The sequence below is a fragment of the Marmota marmota genome, unplaced genomic scaffold (assembly GCF_001458135.2).
Source record: "Marmota marmota marmota unplaced genomic scaffold, marMar, whole genome shotgun sequence".
Lineage (NCBI taxonomy): Eukaryota > Metazoa > Chordata > Mammalia > Rodentia > Sciuridae > Marmota > Marmota marmota.
This window is the reverse complement of record NW_025999990.1, coordinates 52,250,400-52,265,905: the sequence shown is the minus strand read 5'-3', so window position 1 is coordinate 52,265,905 and position 15,506 is coordinate 52,250,400. Positions and strand designations below refer to the sequence as shown.

The 15,506-nt window shown below is 35.4% G+C and overlaps 1 protein-coding gene across 9 annotated transcripts in view; it reads right to left on the bottom strand.

Annotated features, from left to right (window-relative positions):
- Nucleotides 1-15,506, bottom strand: part of Ankrd12 (ankyrin repeat domain 12) — a 149,130-nt gene that overhangs the window by 26,221 nt on the left and 107,403 nt on the right. For 8 of the 9 annotated variants that reach the window (XM_048806570.1, XM_015482550.2, XM_048806572.1 and 5 more), the window contains 4 exons: nt 11,915-12,013; nt 7,432-7,575; nt 6,487-6,582; nt 4,434-5,698 (listed from right to left, as the gene is read on the bottom strand). In XM_048806570.1, coding sequence (XP_048662527.1) covers nt 5,513-5,698; nt 6,487-6,582; nt 7,432-7,575; nt 11,915-12,013 — 525 coding nt within the window. In that variant the 3' untranslated portion in view covers nt 4,434-5,512. Of the gene's footprint in view, nt 1-4,433; nt 5,699-6,486; nt 6,583-7,431; nt 7,576-11,914; nt 12,014-15,506 lie in introns of those variants that run through there. The other variant, XM_048806574.1, reaches the window with a different exon arrangement.

Genomic DNA, 15,506 nt, shown 5'->3' with positions numbered 1-15,506 from the left:
CCTGGCTTTCAATTCAGCTCTGCCACTTAATTGTGTGATGTCAACTCTTCAGCAAGTAATTTAACCCTCCGAGCTTCAGTTTCCTCAACTGTGAAATGAGGGTGAAAATAACAGTATTTAAGAAAGGGGGTGAGAAGATGCACATGGACTCAGCATGTCCCCTTGCCCTAGCCAATACCCATCCTGTGAGGACCTTGGAAGCACAAGGTGTAGGGCAGGGACCCTTCCTGGTTGGGGCTAAGTCCAGGCTGCTCCAAACATACCTGGGTTACACTTCTCACAAAGTGATTAAGAGAATCGGAAGTGTTGGTCCAGAGGCAACAGTATCATCAGTGAGTGGACTAGGCTTTTGGTAGGAGTTTTCTAACAAAGGCATCCAGAAATAACTTCAAAAGGTGTGTCCTCAGGCTGGGGTTGTGGCTCAGTGGTAAAGCGCTTGCCTTGCACGCATGAGGCCCTGGGTTCAATCCTCAGCACCACATAAAAACAAATAAATAAAAAAATAAAGATTTGTGTCCATCTGCAACTAAAAAAATTTTTTTTTAAAAAGTGTGTCCTCAATTTAAAGTCTTAAAGCAAAGACGGTCAGATCTACACCTCAGGCAGTGTGTACCTGATTTTTATAAGAAAAGTACCAGCAGCCATCAAGACATTAGTGTGGGGTAAATTTAGGTTTGTTTTCATTTAACCCAAGATACTTTCCCTTCTATTTATGAAGTAATTCTTTGTGCAAGTTTGTAAACTATTTTTAGCTCATCTTTATTTTATAGACAGTGCTAATCTAGGCCGGTAGTTCTCAAAAGTCTGACCCAGAGAACTTCTCAGGCCTAGGACCCTGAGGTGGTTTTTGAGATCAAAACTACTTTTAGAACAATATTTGCCTTTGTGGCTATGTTGTCATTTACATTATGGAAAACTGCTACGGCCTTAGCACAAATTGAGGCAGCTGCACCAATTGTGGCATCGCATTCTCCTTTGACAAAATGTTAAAAAAAAAAAAAAAAAGCAGTGAAAACCACTGATTTTATTAAATATCAATCTTTGAGTCTCTTTATTTTGCATAATATTATATATAATCTTGTAGCACTTAAGATTGAACCCAGGGCTTTGCATGTGCTAATATTCTACGAGATGCCCAGCCCTTTTTATTTTTGAGATAGGGTCTCACTAAGTTGCACAAGCTGGCAACTTGTGATCAGCCTGACCACCCCAACCCATGGGAATATATGAAATGGGTTTATTGATATTTTTAAACTTTAAAAAAAAAGTTTTAATTTCTGGTATCAATAAATGTCTCAAATCAATTTTTAAGAGTTTGGTGGAGAGGGGTGTCCTACAACCAGAGTTTGAAAACTGATGACCTTAGGTAAAATTTGGGTAAATCCTCAAGTGACACAGCCCCTGGCATACTATATGCACTAGGTGGTGCTGACCAAATTCATGAATGGATATGTATGAATCAGCAGGAGGAACTGGAAACTATGCCATGGCATAGTTCAATTTGTCTTCTAAAAAATCCACCTATGACACTGAGCTTTTTTATGACCATCCTCACACACTGCTAAACAAACAGTAATAGGAATTAATAAAGTTCTACAACCTAGTGTCAAGAAATAATAGGTTAATTCATGCATTTTTTAAAAAGTTCTCATAGACAAATACTAACAGCTTTAAAATAAATGGAGATGGACTTTAAGAGACTAAAGGTATGATTATGTGGCTTCATGGTTGTAGTAATTAAAGAGAAAACATTGTTTAGGGGTGTGGTTAAGAAAGTCACTAAACATTCCAATAAAATCTTATCAGTGTAAGTGTTATTAAAAAAGTGAGGAAACCATTCAATGGAAAGGCAAACCACACCCTGGATAAATACATCCATGATGTACTTGACAAAAACTTTTAACAGAATATAGAAAGGATTCCTACAAATCAATAAAAGGACAACCCAATAAAAAAAGAGCAAAATACTTAAGAACCTGACAAAATTAAGATGCATAAAAAGTTTTGATAAACTTATGAAAAGATCATTAGCAGAGGGATGAAAATTAAAATAATCAGGTACCACTACACAGCCATGATAATGGCTAAGTTGATAACTGATATATTTTTTCAGAGCTGATCTAATCCAGGATCTTGCCTCATCCTAGGCAAGTGATTTACAACTGAGCTACATCCCCAGACCAACTATACCAAATATTGATGAGGATTAAGAACAAGTTGTTAGGGGCAAAAGTGGATACAATACTTTTGAGAAATGTCATATTTTAAGAACAAATCAAAAGAGATACTACATATACAAAGGAAAAAATTTTTTAAATGTCCATAACAAAAGTTTGCAGTGCTCATGTTTATTCACAATAGTCCCAAACTGTAAACAACCCATTTTTTAGGTGAAAAAAAAAACTGAGAATAAAACATACTGCTTTCTGGAAAAGAAAAATATTAAGTTGTTTTGCATTCAATTTCTAGAATAACTATATAATCCTAAGTCTTATTAAAATGAGCTTCCTTGGGTCTTTGCTTCAGATTTCTGCAGTTACAAGATTTGCACCATGTCTTCTACTAAAAATTCATTTGTGAGACTTCTGACTATTGAATACATTTCAACTTGAAAGGCTAGTTCTTCAGAGGGTTGTTTTCCCAAGATAACATTTTCTCCCCTCAGTGCTGGGGGTTGAACCCAGGGCCCTGTGCATGCAGCGTAATCACTGCCCTCCATCCCCTCCCAGGTTGAATACTTAGGCAATCTTGCCAGCTGCCCAAGTAAACATTGTTATTTGGCTTATAGTTAAATGGGAGTAAAATTTTATGTAAAAACATTTAGCACACATTCCACTTTTTCTATAAAAATATAACTCTTTATTAAATAACATGCACAAATATCAACTAGTCATTTATTAAACAGATATGATTTAGAACAAGATTTAAAGAAATACAAATCCTTAGGTACAATTTAGTATCTTGTTCATGATATTTGAATAGTTTAAAAAGAATCACTGATTAAACTAGCCATCATTTATTTTTCTTTCAGAATCCAGAACCTTTTTAGGTATATACCCCATTCCAAGTTTTTTTTTCCTGGTAATTCAGAGCTTCAGAATATCTTTAATATCAAGAGCCCTTAACTATTTACTTGATTATAAATTTCCAATAAGAAGGCAGCAATGTTTCTTTTATGCTATCCTGATGAGCTTTTAGTCACCTTACAGAGAAAATCTGTAGAAGTAGAATCATGGCAGAGGCTCCAGCTTTTTGAGGTACCATTGAAAGGGGGAGTACTGTGGTTAAGACTAAAAAGCTGGGATGACTGACATTTGCCAGATTCCTGCTTGTTTGCTTTTTTTTCTTCTACAGCTTGTTCTGTTTGGCCAGTGATATTTCCCCCTACCTTTTCTCTAGCTGGACCATCAGAACAAAATGCTCTATACATTTATCCCTTTTATTTTTCATCACTTCAATGCTTAATAATCTGAGTTTATATTTTATGACTTTCCACATGATCCCATCAAATTTTCTTTTAAGGTGAAAGTATAAATAAAGGTTGCAGTAAGTTTTTCCTATTAAAAAGTATTGCTTTTATAAATTAGCTTTTAATGTTCCCAGCCTTAATAAACTTAACTTCAACAAAACCAGTGCTTTAAAATCTACCCTGCCTCTCTGGCCTGATTTATCCAATAAAAAAGGCCAACATCGCTCACCTAAAATTCTAAACAAAACAAACTATATCCAACTTTTATAATAAAGTCCTTGCACTGTGTATTTTTTTTACACGTGCTGCTTTATTGCGCATGCTAAGTACAGTAAGAATGAAAATAGAAACTGATGTAAAAATTCAAAAATCCCTAAGCTTAATATGTACCTTTGCACTCAAAAACATTTTGACATTCTCTCCCAATAGCTGGCATTTTCAACTTGAAAGTTGAATTTAAACCACCTTCATTCCTCATATTTTCTTTTTACTTTTTAAAAACATCCAGCGTTATTTTATAAATCAAGAAAGTACTATGGAAAGTTTCATAAATTCCATCTCATATACTTATGATGAATTTTACACTAAGATAATTTTCCTTTCAAAAATGTTCTCCAAGTTCAGCAGCAGGTTTTAGATCTGAAATAGTCCTGAATATTTAATCTATGTTATAGGAGAAACTGGATTTTTCTAAGCATATTGCTAATTATTATAAAACAGCATACCAAATCTTAATTATAAAATTTTGCAAATTATGTCTTGCATCTTGATACACAAGGAAAAATACTTAACATATTAATCTTTCATAAACATTCCAGAGATCAATTGGAATATTTCTAAGAAGCTTTTGCTTATTTTGACTAGCAATATCTCTTTTTTAAGTACTCAGTTTTTATTTTAAAAGTGCAAAGGTTATTAAGCTTAAAACATTAAATTTAAGCAATGTAAAAAAGTTTTACAATGATTTAACATGACCAATAAAATTTATTAAACATATTTACATATATTCACAGATTCTTTCATAGTTGAGTATTAAAATAGACATTTACAATTTTCATTCAAAGGCATTTTTGTTGTTTTTCCAGCAGGAAATAGGCTCTACTGTGAGATGAAAAAAGAGCTGAGCTTCTTCATTTGACTAATTCTAAATAATGTGTCCAACACAGTAAGTCACAGGTTCTATCACAAGAGACGAGTATGAAACGCCTCACACTGTTCCAGGCATCAATATGGACAGAATTAAATTATAGGAAGCATGCAATACAATTAACTCACAATCTTTACAGTTATGATGATGAAAACAAGCTAACTCAAACACATGCATGCCTTATTTAAAGGTTTGCTACCTGAACACACTGCTAGTACACTCCTTACAAACTACAACTTTGGTCCAATAAAGCATTAGACAAAACAGTTTTACAGTTATTTCTTTGTACATGTTTTGACTACCAATCCCTTTGTATACACATTTTGACCATTAATTACAAGATGTACATCTGCACAATATGTATAAAATAAGTTATTAAAAAGGAAGACAATATTAAAACTTTCAAAAAGAAAACTATACAATTAATTTACAGATATAATAAACTGAAGAAATTTTGTGCCAAGTTTTTCTTCCACATTAGAAACTATTTGGTAGTAATGGAACTTTTTAGTTTACTGATAAATTTTTAATAAAACCTGAAAGAGATCTGAATACTAGTGGTTATCTTGTGACGAAAGAGTGCTAACAACTTCCAGCGCTGTTAGCAGATTCTCAACTTTTTAAATATCTACTACAGTCTGCTAACGTGCTTTAACCAATAGTAACCTTTCATCAATATAAATAATAGTTTTCTGTTAGAAACTGTGTTTGGACCTAGGATCCAAAATATTTCTCATTTTTATAAAATGACAGTGTTTACTACATAACCAACTTTAATCCAATTTTACGAACAACTGTAAAGGCATAGTATCAGTATTTTTGTCAAAAGGCAGTATTCCACAGTATAATGCTTGAGCATCATCAGTTTAGAACACACCACCAAGATGTTATAAATGCTATATAGGAGTCAATTCAAAGTCATCATTAACATCAACAAGGGGAACATAGAACTCCTGAATTTCGTAAATGCTGATAGATTTATAGGTGGCTGGATCAAGTTCCTGGAGTTTGAGCTGCCATTCTAATCTCTGGACAGCATTTAAAGCTGCAGCTTCATGTTGTTGCCTCATTAAAAGACAGGTCTATTTAAAAGAGAAGAGTTAATCAATTATTATGTTAAATGTGCCCTGTTCAAAAGCTAATTTCCCCAATGGTTTCTTTTTTAAAAAAAATTTATTTTTTTTTTTAGGTGTAGTTGGACATAATACCTTTATTTTATTTATTTTATGTGGTGCTGAGGATTGAACCCAGTGCATCGCTGGTGCTAGGTGACTGCTTACTGCACTCCACAACCCCAGCCCCACCCAGTTTCTTTAGGGACTTAGATATTTACACACATTAGGAATCCTAAAAAAAAATAAAACACTGAAATTAAAAGTCTACTTTTGTTTCACTTTATTGATATCAACACACCAACTATTTTTGGGTATGCACCTTCATATTCATGAATTTTGATTGAAAAATATTGTTTCAAATTATGAGATTTCAAATTACCAATGGAATCATTGAATCTACAGAGAACTGCCTGAAAATCTTAATTTCCTTTACAGATCTACAAAATATATTCCATCTTTTAATGTTTTCCTTTTCTTCATATATTGGGACTATAACCAGACTGGTCTACTGGGGAAGCATGAAAACTCACATCAGAAGCTGCTTGTTCGATGGTAGTTTGGTCTTTTATACATTAGTCCTTAAAATGGACTTGCGGCCTTCATTTCCCTTTAGCTTTCCAATTGTGGTCCACCAGGAAACTCATTAACCATCATTAACCATTATTTCTGTTCCAAATTATCTCTCCCCAATAGAGAGGCAGTTTCCAACTCAGAAGGAAGAAACATTTATTTAAATTACTTTGAAACATACTTACCTTTAATTTGTCAAATTTATCATCCACATCTTGTAACCAAGACATGAACTGTCTTGCATTAAAGCGATCTCTCACAGAAGTTTTACTGTCATCAGACTGAAAGAAAATGTTCAACATAAAAGAATACTGTAATAAGCCACTTTAAAAATCTGTATGTCATTAATATACCTTTTTAATGGAATACATTCATTTTCCAGTAATGATGAAAATATATTTTGAAAATATAAATATAAATTGAATATTGTTAAATTTTTTAATTTTTCTATAAAGTACAAACTAGTTATCAGAAGTCTCAGGATGTTGTTTTTAGTTTTTAACTAAATAAAATCCTACTGCTCTATGAGTCTCAGATGTTTCTTAAAAGACATGACATATACTGTACACCTGTGACATTGTTACTGAAATACAATTAATTTCAGATTTAATTTTAATGTTAGAAGTTTACCATACATAGGGAGAAAAATGTATTCAGGTGTGATAGTTGCCACTGAGACTGGCACTTCTTCCAAGACTATCTATATTTATACTTTTAAATTGTAATCATTATGTTTTTTTCTCTTCTAACGAATGAATTTCTTTCAGCTTTATGAGACATAAAAAGGTCTGACAACTGATATGGCTGATTCTGAATTCATGTAATTTATATGTGGCAGTAAAACTTATTGAAAATACAGCTCCAGTTTTTCACAATTAACTTATTCCACCAAAACCCAAGATCAAAATAGCCTACCCTTGGTCCATAGCTCTGTCACACCTAGAGGTTCTGCCTGCCTATACCGTGTTTCATGTCCAACAACTTCCTAGCTACATGAGGTCAGAACTAAATGTATAAACGTCCACTTTAATGACTGTTTAATTCAACTTTCTTCTACAGAAATAATAGATTTTAAAAGTAACAAACTTGTAATTTTTGAGAGCACACTAAATTTATCAAGAGTACTTTACCTGAGAGTCCAATGGTACATTATACACTTCTGCATCCAGTAAGACAGTACAAGCACTAAATGGCAGTGTCTGATTTGCCAATGTTCTTGCAGCTCTGTAATGAACACGGAGAACTTCCTGTTCATTGGATACAATAAGCTTTTCCTAGGTGAACAAATTAAAAAAAAAAAAAAAACCTTGAACAAAATGTTTTTGAAATAAGATAAAATCACTTAAGATATGCTAAATAACTATAATCTCAGTTTCCTTCACAGTAGGCTTGAGAAATTAAAAAATTCCTAAAAGTATACAATTTAATTCCAGAACATTTTATCATTTCAGAAAGAAATCCCAATGCATTAGCAGGTACTCACTCTTTCCCCATCTTCTGGCATCCAGCAATCTATCTTTCATTTCTATGGATCTACCCGTTCTGAACATTTAATATAAATGAAGTCATACAATATGTGGCCTTCTGTGACTGCCTTATTTCACTTAGCATAATTTTTTAGAGGTTCATTCACATTATAGTATGTAGCAATACTTCATTTCTTTCTATGAAAACAATATTCCACTCTATGGATATACCATTTTATTTCTCCATTTCACCAGTTTATCATTGTGGGTTGAGAGCGCAAAATATGCCACTCAAAGCATGCCATTAAACATGGGAATTATTCTGAGCTGAAGTCACTTGAAAAATAGCAGGTGCAGTAGCACTCTGACTTCCCCCTTTCTTCCTGAAAGGAGGACATAAAACTCCATGGGAAAGATGTCCTCTCCATACCAGGAAGAAAAAACAAACAAAAAAAACAAAACAGTTTTATTATCAGAGATGGAGAATCAAGGCCAAGTGAACTCTACAATAACATTTTATTAAAATAATTTATATCTTCCTTTAGTTTTTTTCCACAATTGCCTTTGTCCAAGTTAATATAAAAGCATTTAAGTTTTATTATTTCAAGTCTTCATTTCCTTATGAGGGCTCCGATGTTATATAAAACTTACATGAAAGGTTTTCTCTTGTTAATCTGCCTTATGTCAATCTAATTCTCAGGCCCAGACAGAGGTCCTAAGAGGGCAGAAGCAATGTTTTGCCTCCTCTACAGGCTGTTATCCTTTGGGGCTATCCTTAAAAAATGCTATTATGAATATTCAAGTTCAAAATTTTGTTTGGACATGTTTTCTTTTCTCTGGGGCAAATAACTTGGTATGAAACTGCTGGGTCACAAGTTTGTTTAACTTCTTGAGCAGCTGCCAAACTCTTTTCTACAGCAGCCTGAATCAATCATTTTACACTCCTACCAGTAATGCAAGAAGATTCCAATTTCTTTATATCCTTCTCAATGTTTGTGATCTTTCAAATTATTGTTCTTCGAACAGATGTGATGTGGTATCCCTTTGTGGTAACAGCTTCTCTTTTATAATAAATATTTTCATATAAAATACTGTTTGCTGATGCCAACTGATTTAAACCTCTGACCATCACAGTAAAATCTTGCTTGAAGGAAATGAGGTCCAAAATGTAATAGAGTCCTAAAGCTAACAAAATGAAATAAGCAATTTTCTGCATATAGGAGACTAAGAATTCCAGGGGTCCAGTTGAAGATCTCACCCATCTTGTGCCAGTCTATAGACATGTGCCACCAAATGGTAACTAATTTGGTGCTTAAATATGAATGGGAAAAACTCTGGAATCTGTGGCTGGTAAAAACATCAAGGATAGAAGTAGTGACTCCAGCTACTACCCAAGTATGGTATTCTTTCATTTTGTTGGCCTTGTTTGGGAGGCTGGGCTGGGAGAATACAAAGGATATATCTTATCTTCTCACTACATGTTCTCCACTCTGTCCTCAAATGACAAGGACTTTAGTTTTCCTTCATTTGAGAATGCAGGTGAAAAGACTAAAGAATGATGGTCCAAATTAACTTGTTATGTGACAAATGATATTGAAAAGGGGTTAAGTCTAAAGTTTCTGATTAAGTTTAAAGTGCAACTTGAAATGATAAACACCCCAAAATTTGATCTGATAGTAAGAGAAAACCAGCTTAAAGAACTTTCCTAAGAAATTGTTTAGAGTCCTATAGAAATAAGAGCACTAATTAAAATCTTTCAAAAGCAAATACTGTGTGAAAAACATATTTTTTCTTCTCTTCATTTTTAAGTTTTTATTGATTTTGGTGCTAGGGTCAAAGCGCATTTTGTAAAGTTAAACCCTTCCTCTCTTCAAATAATTAAGAGAGATATGCTGCTTAATTGCTAGTCCAAATATGCCATTTTGGATCAGTGTTTCTAATTTTATGTCTCTGAATCCCTAGAGCAGTGCTAAAGTACTGCTTCCTCTTATTTTCGGTGGTGCATGGGGCATTTCTGAACAAATGAGCCTGGGGCTAGCTGGGGTAGCAAGCCTTGTTCATTCACTTAGCATGGCATTCAAATGGTATCATTTTCTGCAGGGAAAATAACCCTATGATAAGAGTTCTTAACTTGGGGTCCTCACACTCAAGAAGCCTTTTTTAAATTAAAAGAAAAAAATTTTAGTTGTCAATGGACCTTTATTTTTTTTTATTTATATGCAGTGCTGAGAATTGAACCCAGTGCCTCACACATGCTAGGCTAGTCTCTACCACTGAGCTACAACCCCAGCTCCCAAAAGCCTATTTTTAAGTGTGTGGAGTGGGGGAAGTGATCTGTAAAACTGGATTGGACTGTGCCATTCTGAGAAGCATGATGAAACCTTGGACCATTATGTTCTGCCCCATCTAGGAGGTGAATCATTCCTTTGTCCAGAATATTCACACTAAATGCTCCCCTCTTATTAGTAATTAATAGCTCATACAGCTTAGTAGTTACCAGCAGTTATCAGGTTGATTGGTACTAGTGTTTTGGTTCAAAAGTACCCTTATTTAACTTAGTAATGCCCCCAAGGTCCAAAGAGAAGTGATGCTGGCAATCTAGATGTGCCAGAGATGCCAGAAAGTGTTTCCCTCAAGTGCAAAGTTAAAAGATTAGGACTTAATAAGGAAAACAACAACAACAACCTGCATAGTAAGATTGCTGAGATCTAAGGTAGTAACAAATTCTGCACAGTCTGTGTATAGTATAGGATTTTCAGACATTGTGAGACAACCACATAACTTTCATACAGTCCACTGTTATAATTAGTCAATCTCTACTAGACCTAATTTTTAAATTAAACTGTATCATGGATGACTGTATAGGAAAAAAAAAAACTGTGTATGTACGTATGTACATATGTGCATATGCACACACACATACACACATGCACATATATATACACACACACATGATGGTTTGGTACTTTTTGCAGTCTCAGACCAAGGGTCTTGGAATATATCCTTCATGGATAAGGGGGGAACTACTGTATTTGTCTGCTGCTGTAAGACATGACAGCAGTTCTTCTGGTAAAAACATTTCTGCAACACAGTTAGCCCAGTATCAAGTTATTCTGTAGCTAGTAGTTATTCATCCACCAAATGATAAAGTTGATCTCATGGTGGTCAGATATTTAAGATACTTTGTAGTAAGCTGCGATTTAATTGTTTGTTGGTCAATATGTAGGAGATGGCAATCCTGTTATTTGTTAAAATTCTGCAAAGTGCACAATTCAAATGAAAATCCTGAACTGTAACAAGGCATAGCTTTCTATAACCTGAAGAGGAGTATAGATAAATGCTATCGAGGCTTCAAATAGGCCTAATGGCTGAAATAGCTACTGACACACTGAATGACCTAATTGCTTATTGCTGTTAGGAAATTATGCCCAGTGCTTCTTTATTTGTTGCTTCTCTCTGTGATTCTACTAATTCCACATTATTCACTTAAAAACATTGTTCTAATGGATTCCAGATTGTTTCAGAAGTCCATTGTACAAAACACATAAAAAATTTCTGTCATGGGGAACCAATTATGTATGAATCAAAGGAGACTGTATATTTCTATGAAGGAGAACAATTTACATATTCAGATTCACTTGACCCTCCCACAAAATTAAGAAGGTGTTATATTTTTGTAAATCCAACTGAAATGACTTTCATGATTTTTACAAATCTGTTTTTTTTCCTATCATTTTATGCCAAGACTAAACACTGAAAACCAGATACTAGGGCAGAACTATAAGGCCAAATAAACATAGCCTCTATAGCTTAGCCCTAAAGTGGACAGTATCATGTCAAGGATTCAAAAACTTGGAAATATGAATATCCTTCTACGAATCTATTGCTATCATTCTACAAACTCAACAATGATAATAAGTGTTTACTAGAGACTTCTATGTATCAAAAATATACTTAACATGGAACAACTATACTAAAAGAGGTATAAAATTTTTCTCTTTAATTGGATTAGTACAAGCTAACAAAGTCAGTTTAACTATTTCCCAAAATGACTCTAAATAAGGAAAATCCACTAATGGAAAATAAATTATAGGCCATTTTGTCACTAAAATAAATTATTGCATAAATGTATTTAAATGTACCTTACCCTTTCAATACTGTGTTGCAAACGTAGTTTCATCCTTACAACTTCTTGTTGCCGAAAAAGCTCTTTAAGTGGATCTGACAGAGAAGGTGGTGGTGTAATCTAATTAAAAAATTGGAATCAGTTATTTACAACAATGGGCTCTTTTTTTTCTTTTAAAATTAAACTTCTGGCATATAACTTAAAATCCTGATGTTCTGTGAATTAAATAAAGGTACCAATTACACAACTGGTTGTTACTTCTCAGTCAATTCAAACTGTTTGAAATATAGCAGAATGTGCAATATGCATAGGTGTTTTGATTCTGAGGCCACAGAATATTTCAAAGAGTAAATCAGAGGGATTAAGGAAGTTATTTACTGTGGAGGACAGACATAAGCTTCTTTGTGGACATGATAAAAATCAAACACTAAAACATTTGAGCATTAAATTTAGTGAACTATCTCATATAAAAGTAGATGAAATGGTCTAATAAATTTGTAGTTTTCAAATTTCATTACTATGTGTGATATCATAAATTTGTCCATCTGTACTCTAAAATTAAAATTTACTGGTTACATTTCCATTTTGATATTAGAGTGTGCTTTTTCTGATAGATGTTGGTGGTTAAGGAAGTTGACTCAACATATGGATGCACTCTACTGATAATATAAAAAGATATCTAAATATGGATGTGATCTCTAAGTTTTCTCCTCTACCCCTTGGAGTATCTGTATTTTCCTTGCATATACTTGCTGTCAGTGTATTAGGGGAAAGTAAAATATCTCAGGATATTTGACTGCTTAACTGTCAATTCCATATGAAAGTGGAAGAATTCCCAATGTGGTACAAGAATCATAACAGTATGCATCAAAGCTCTTAGTGAAGAATTGGACATGGATCCACTAAGGCTCTATAATTAACAGATAAGAATTATGGGAAACCAAAATGTATTAGATAAAATCACAATAATTGAATCATTCCAATCAGAATGGAAAATGCTATATGGCAAATAACTTACTGGGCTAATCATTTTTCAGATCTCTGATTGCAGTAATATATTCGATTTCTGTCCTGTGAACTGCTTTAAACAAGAGCTATGAGTCTGGTGCTCTTTAGTTTTGCAAAATCTAGCTATCACAACTATCACAGAGGAAGAATATCCCGTCATCTAAGTTGGGGTACCAGAGACAGCTTCCTTGAATGGATTTAATGTCTAAGCTGTAGAACAGAAGAAATGAGTTCCCGTGGGGGTGGGGGGAGAAAGAAGGGAGGGACATAGTCACCAGAAAAGAGGGGAGCATGATCCAAGGTATGAAACAAAGAAACAGAACAGGATCTACAGGAAACTACCAGAAGTTTTAAATTTCTTTCAGATTATCTTTTTTCTTCCTATACAGGAAACTAAACCCATGAGCACTTTACCACTGAGCTACATTCCCACCCTTTTTAAAAATTTGAGACAGGGTCTAACTAAATTGCTGAGGTTGGACTCAAACTTGCCATCCTCCTGCCTCTGCCTTCTGAGCCACCTGCCTGCATGGCTTGAAACATCAAATTTGAGGAAAGGAATGGTGAGCTATGTGGGTGAAGAGATCAGCAAAGCAATGAAGTTTGTAAATCAACCTTTCCACAGAACATATGTCCATACAGATAATGTCCAGGAAATGATCTCAGAACAAGTATGTTTGGGAAACACAGTATACATGTATTTACGTAGGAGTTGCACAACTACACATTAAAGGTTCTAAGAAGTCCTGCAACAAAGCAATCTATTTATTTTTAGATAAATAGCATTTCCCAAAGTTCTGGACCATGAAAACTCCCACACAACACACATATAAAGTATTTAATTAACATGCTGGAGAAATATGCATAACACAATAAGTTTGGATATAACACGGAATCACTGAAAGATCTTATGGTTGACTGCTGTCTCTAAGGAACATAATACTAGGGGGACAAGATCAATGTTATGTTGGTGTGAGATGCAAGATGGAGCTGTGAGGCAGGGTCCAAAAATATTAGTGATTAAGAGGGATAAAAGGAAGGAACTAGCTTAAGCCACTAGTTCTCAAATTAAAACCTACACATTTTGAGAACAAGCGGGTGGTAATAGTGACAGAGACCACAGAGTGGAGAGTGGAGAAGAGAAAGAGGTTTTTTATTGTAAATCCAGTTCAGTGCTGATGTGTTGAGTTTGTGAAGTTTAAGGGACATATGCAGAAGCCAAGGTGTGAGAAGTCTGGGCAGAATACGTAAATTTGGCAAACAACATATATCACATGCAGAAAGAGATAAAAATCAAAGAAATATATGACTTTCTAAGGAAACTTTTCCTGTGCAATTTTCCTCAACTTCAGTAAATTATGCTTGGAGATCTTTTTGTTTGGCAGAGTGGGGAATGAGCTCTTAACTTAGGAATGCCTTACTACTGAGCTACATTCCCAGCCTTTTATATTTTTTGAGATAGCAAGGGCCTCACTAAGTTGCTGAGTCTGCCTCAAACTGGAGATTCTCTTGCCTCAGTCACACTGTAATTACAGGTACATACCACCACAGCAGGCTCTTGGAATTTTTTTTTTTTAATATTTCAGTCCCAGAAGCCCTGAAAATACTCTCTTGACAGATTCTAAGGGGACACACTTTCCTATTATCACTCAATCTTGGAAAACCTCTGAAGGGTTTCTGTAAAGTGTGTTTTTACTAGAAACCCCAGTAGATACCAAATTGGACATTTTTTCTCCCGGCTCATTTGATTTGGGAAACTTGTCGTGCAGTTTTATTTTTTGTCCCTTGATTTCTTCTGGAAAAATGGCAACATTCTGGTTAAAATGTGAGGGTAAGAATTTAATGGAAGAAGGGGGAAGGAAGATGGCGGCGAGGGGAGTGCATTGCCCCCGTGTGCTGCTTCACTGTGTGGGAGTATGACAAGTCAGGACGGCTAAAGGATATCTTGTTAGGAATTTCCAGCAATAGTGGGGTGCTCCGGAACCTGGAGGAAGGATTTCCATCGCATGAGGATCACTACGGGGACTCAAACGCGAGAGGTTTGTCGCACGGAGGGTAACACTGCTTATTCAGCAAATCGCCCCGCGGCTAGAGTCTGCAGCGCGCGCTGGGATAGAGACGCAGGGTTACAGCGCTGCAGTTTCTGCCAGCCGCACAAGCACCGTACTCAGGGCTGAATTCTGGGTTCGAGACGGGGGAAGAAAGCGGTCCATCTCGGTTCTCCACACCGGTCAGACCACAGAGGAGGCCAGCAGCCACCATGTTGGTAAACTGACGTCACCTTCCCTGTTTTCAACTGACCGCAGCTCATTCAGCCATAGATCAGGTAATTTCAGGCTGCAATTCACCTGCGGCTTGCAGACAGATTGCTAGGGTTCAGCGCCTGGGTGCTTCTTAGAACCTGATCTTATCAGAGCGAACACCAAGCGTGGGGCGGCCGAGTTCCGGCTCCCGGAACCGTCCCAGAACCGCCCTGGCCCAGGGCTGCGGAGCCTGCAGAGGCTGCTTCTTGGACCCTGCTCCTATCAGAGCATACACCAAGCACTAAGCAGCCAAATTCCGGCTCCCGGAACTGAGCCCGCGGGGACTGCTTCTTGGAGCTTAC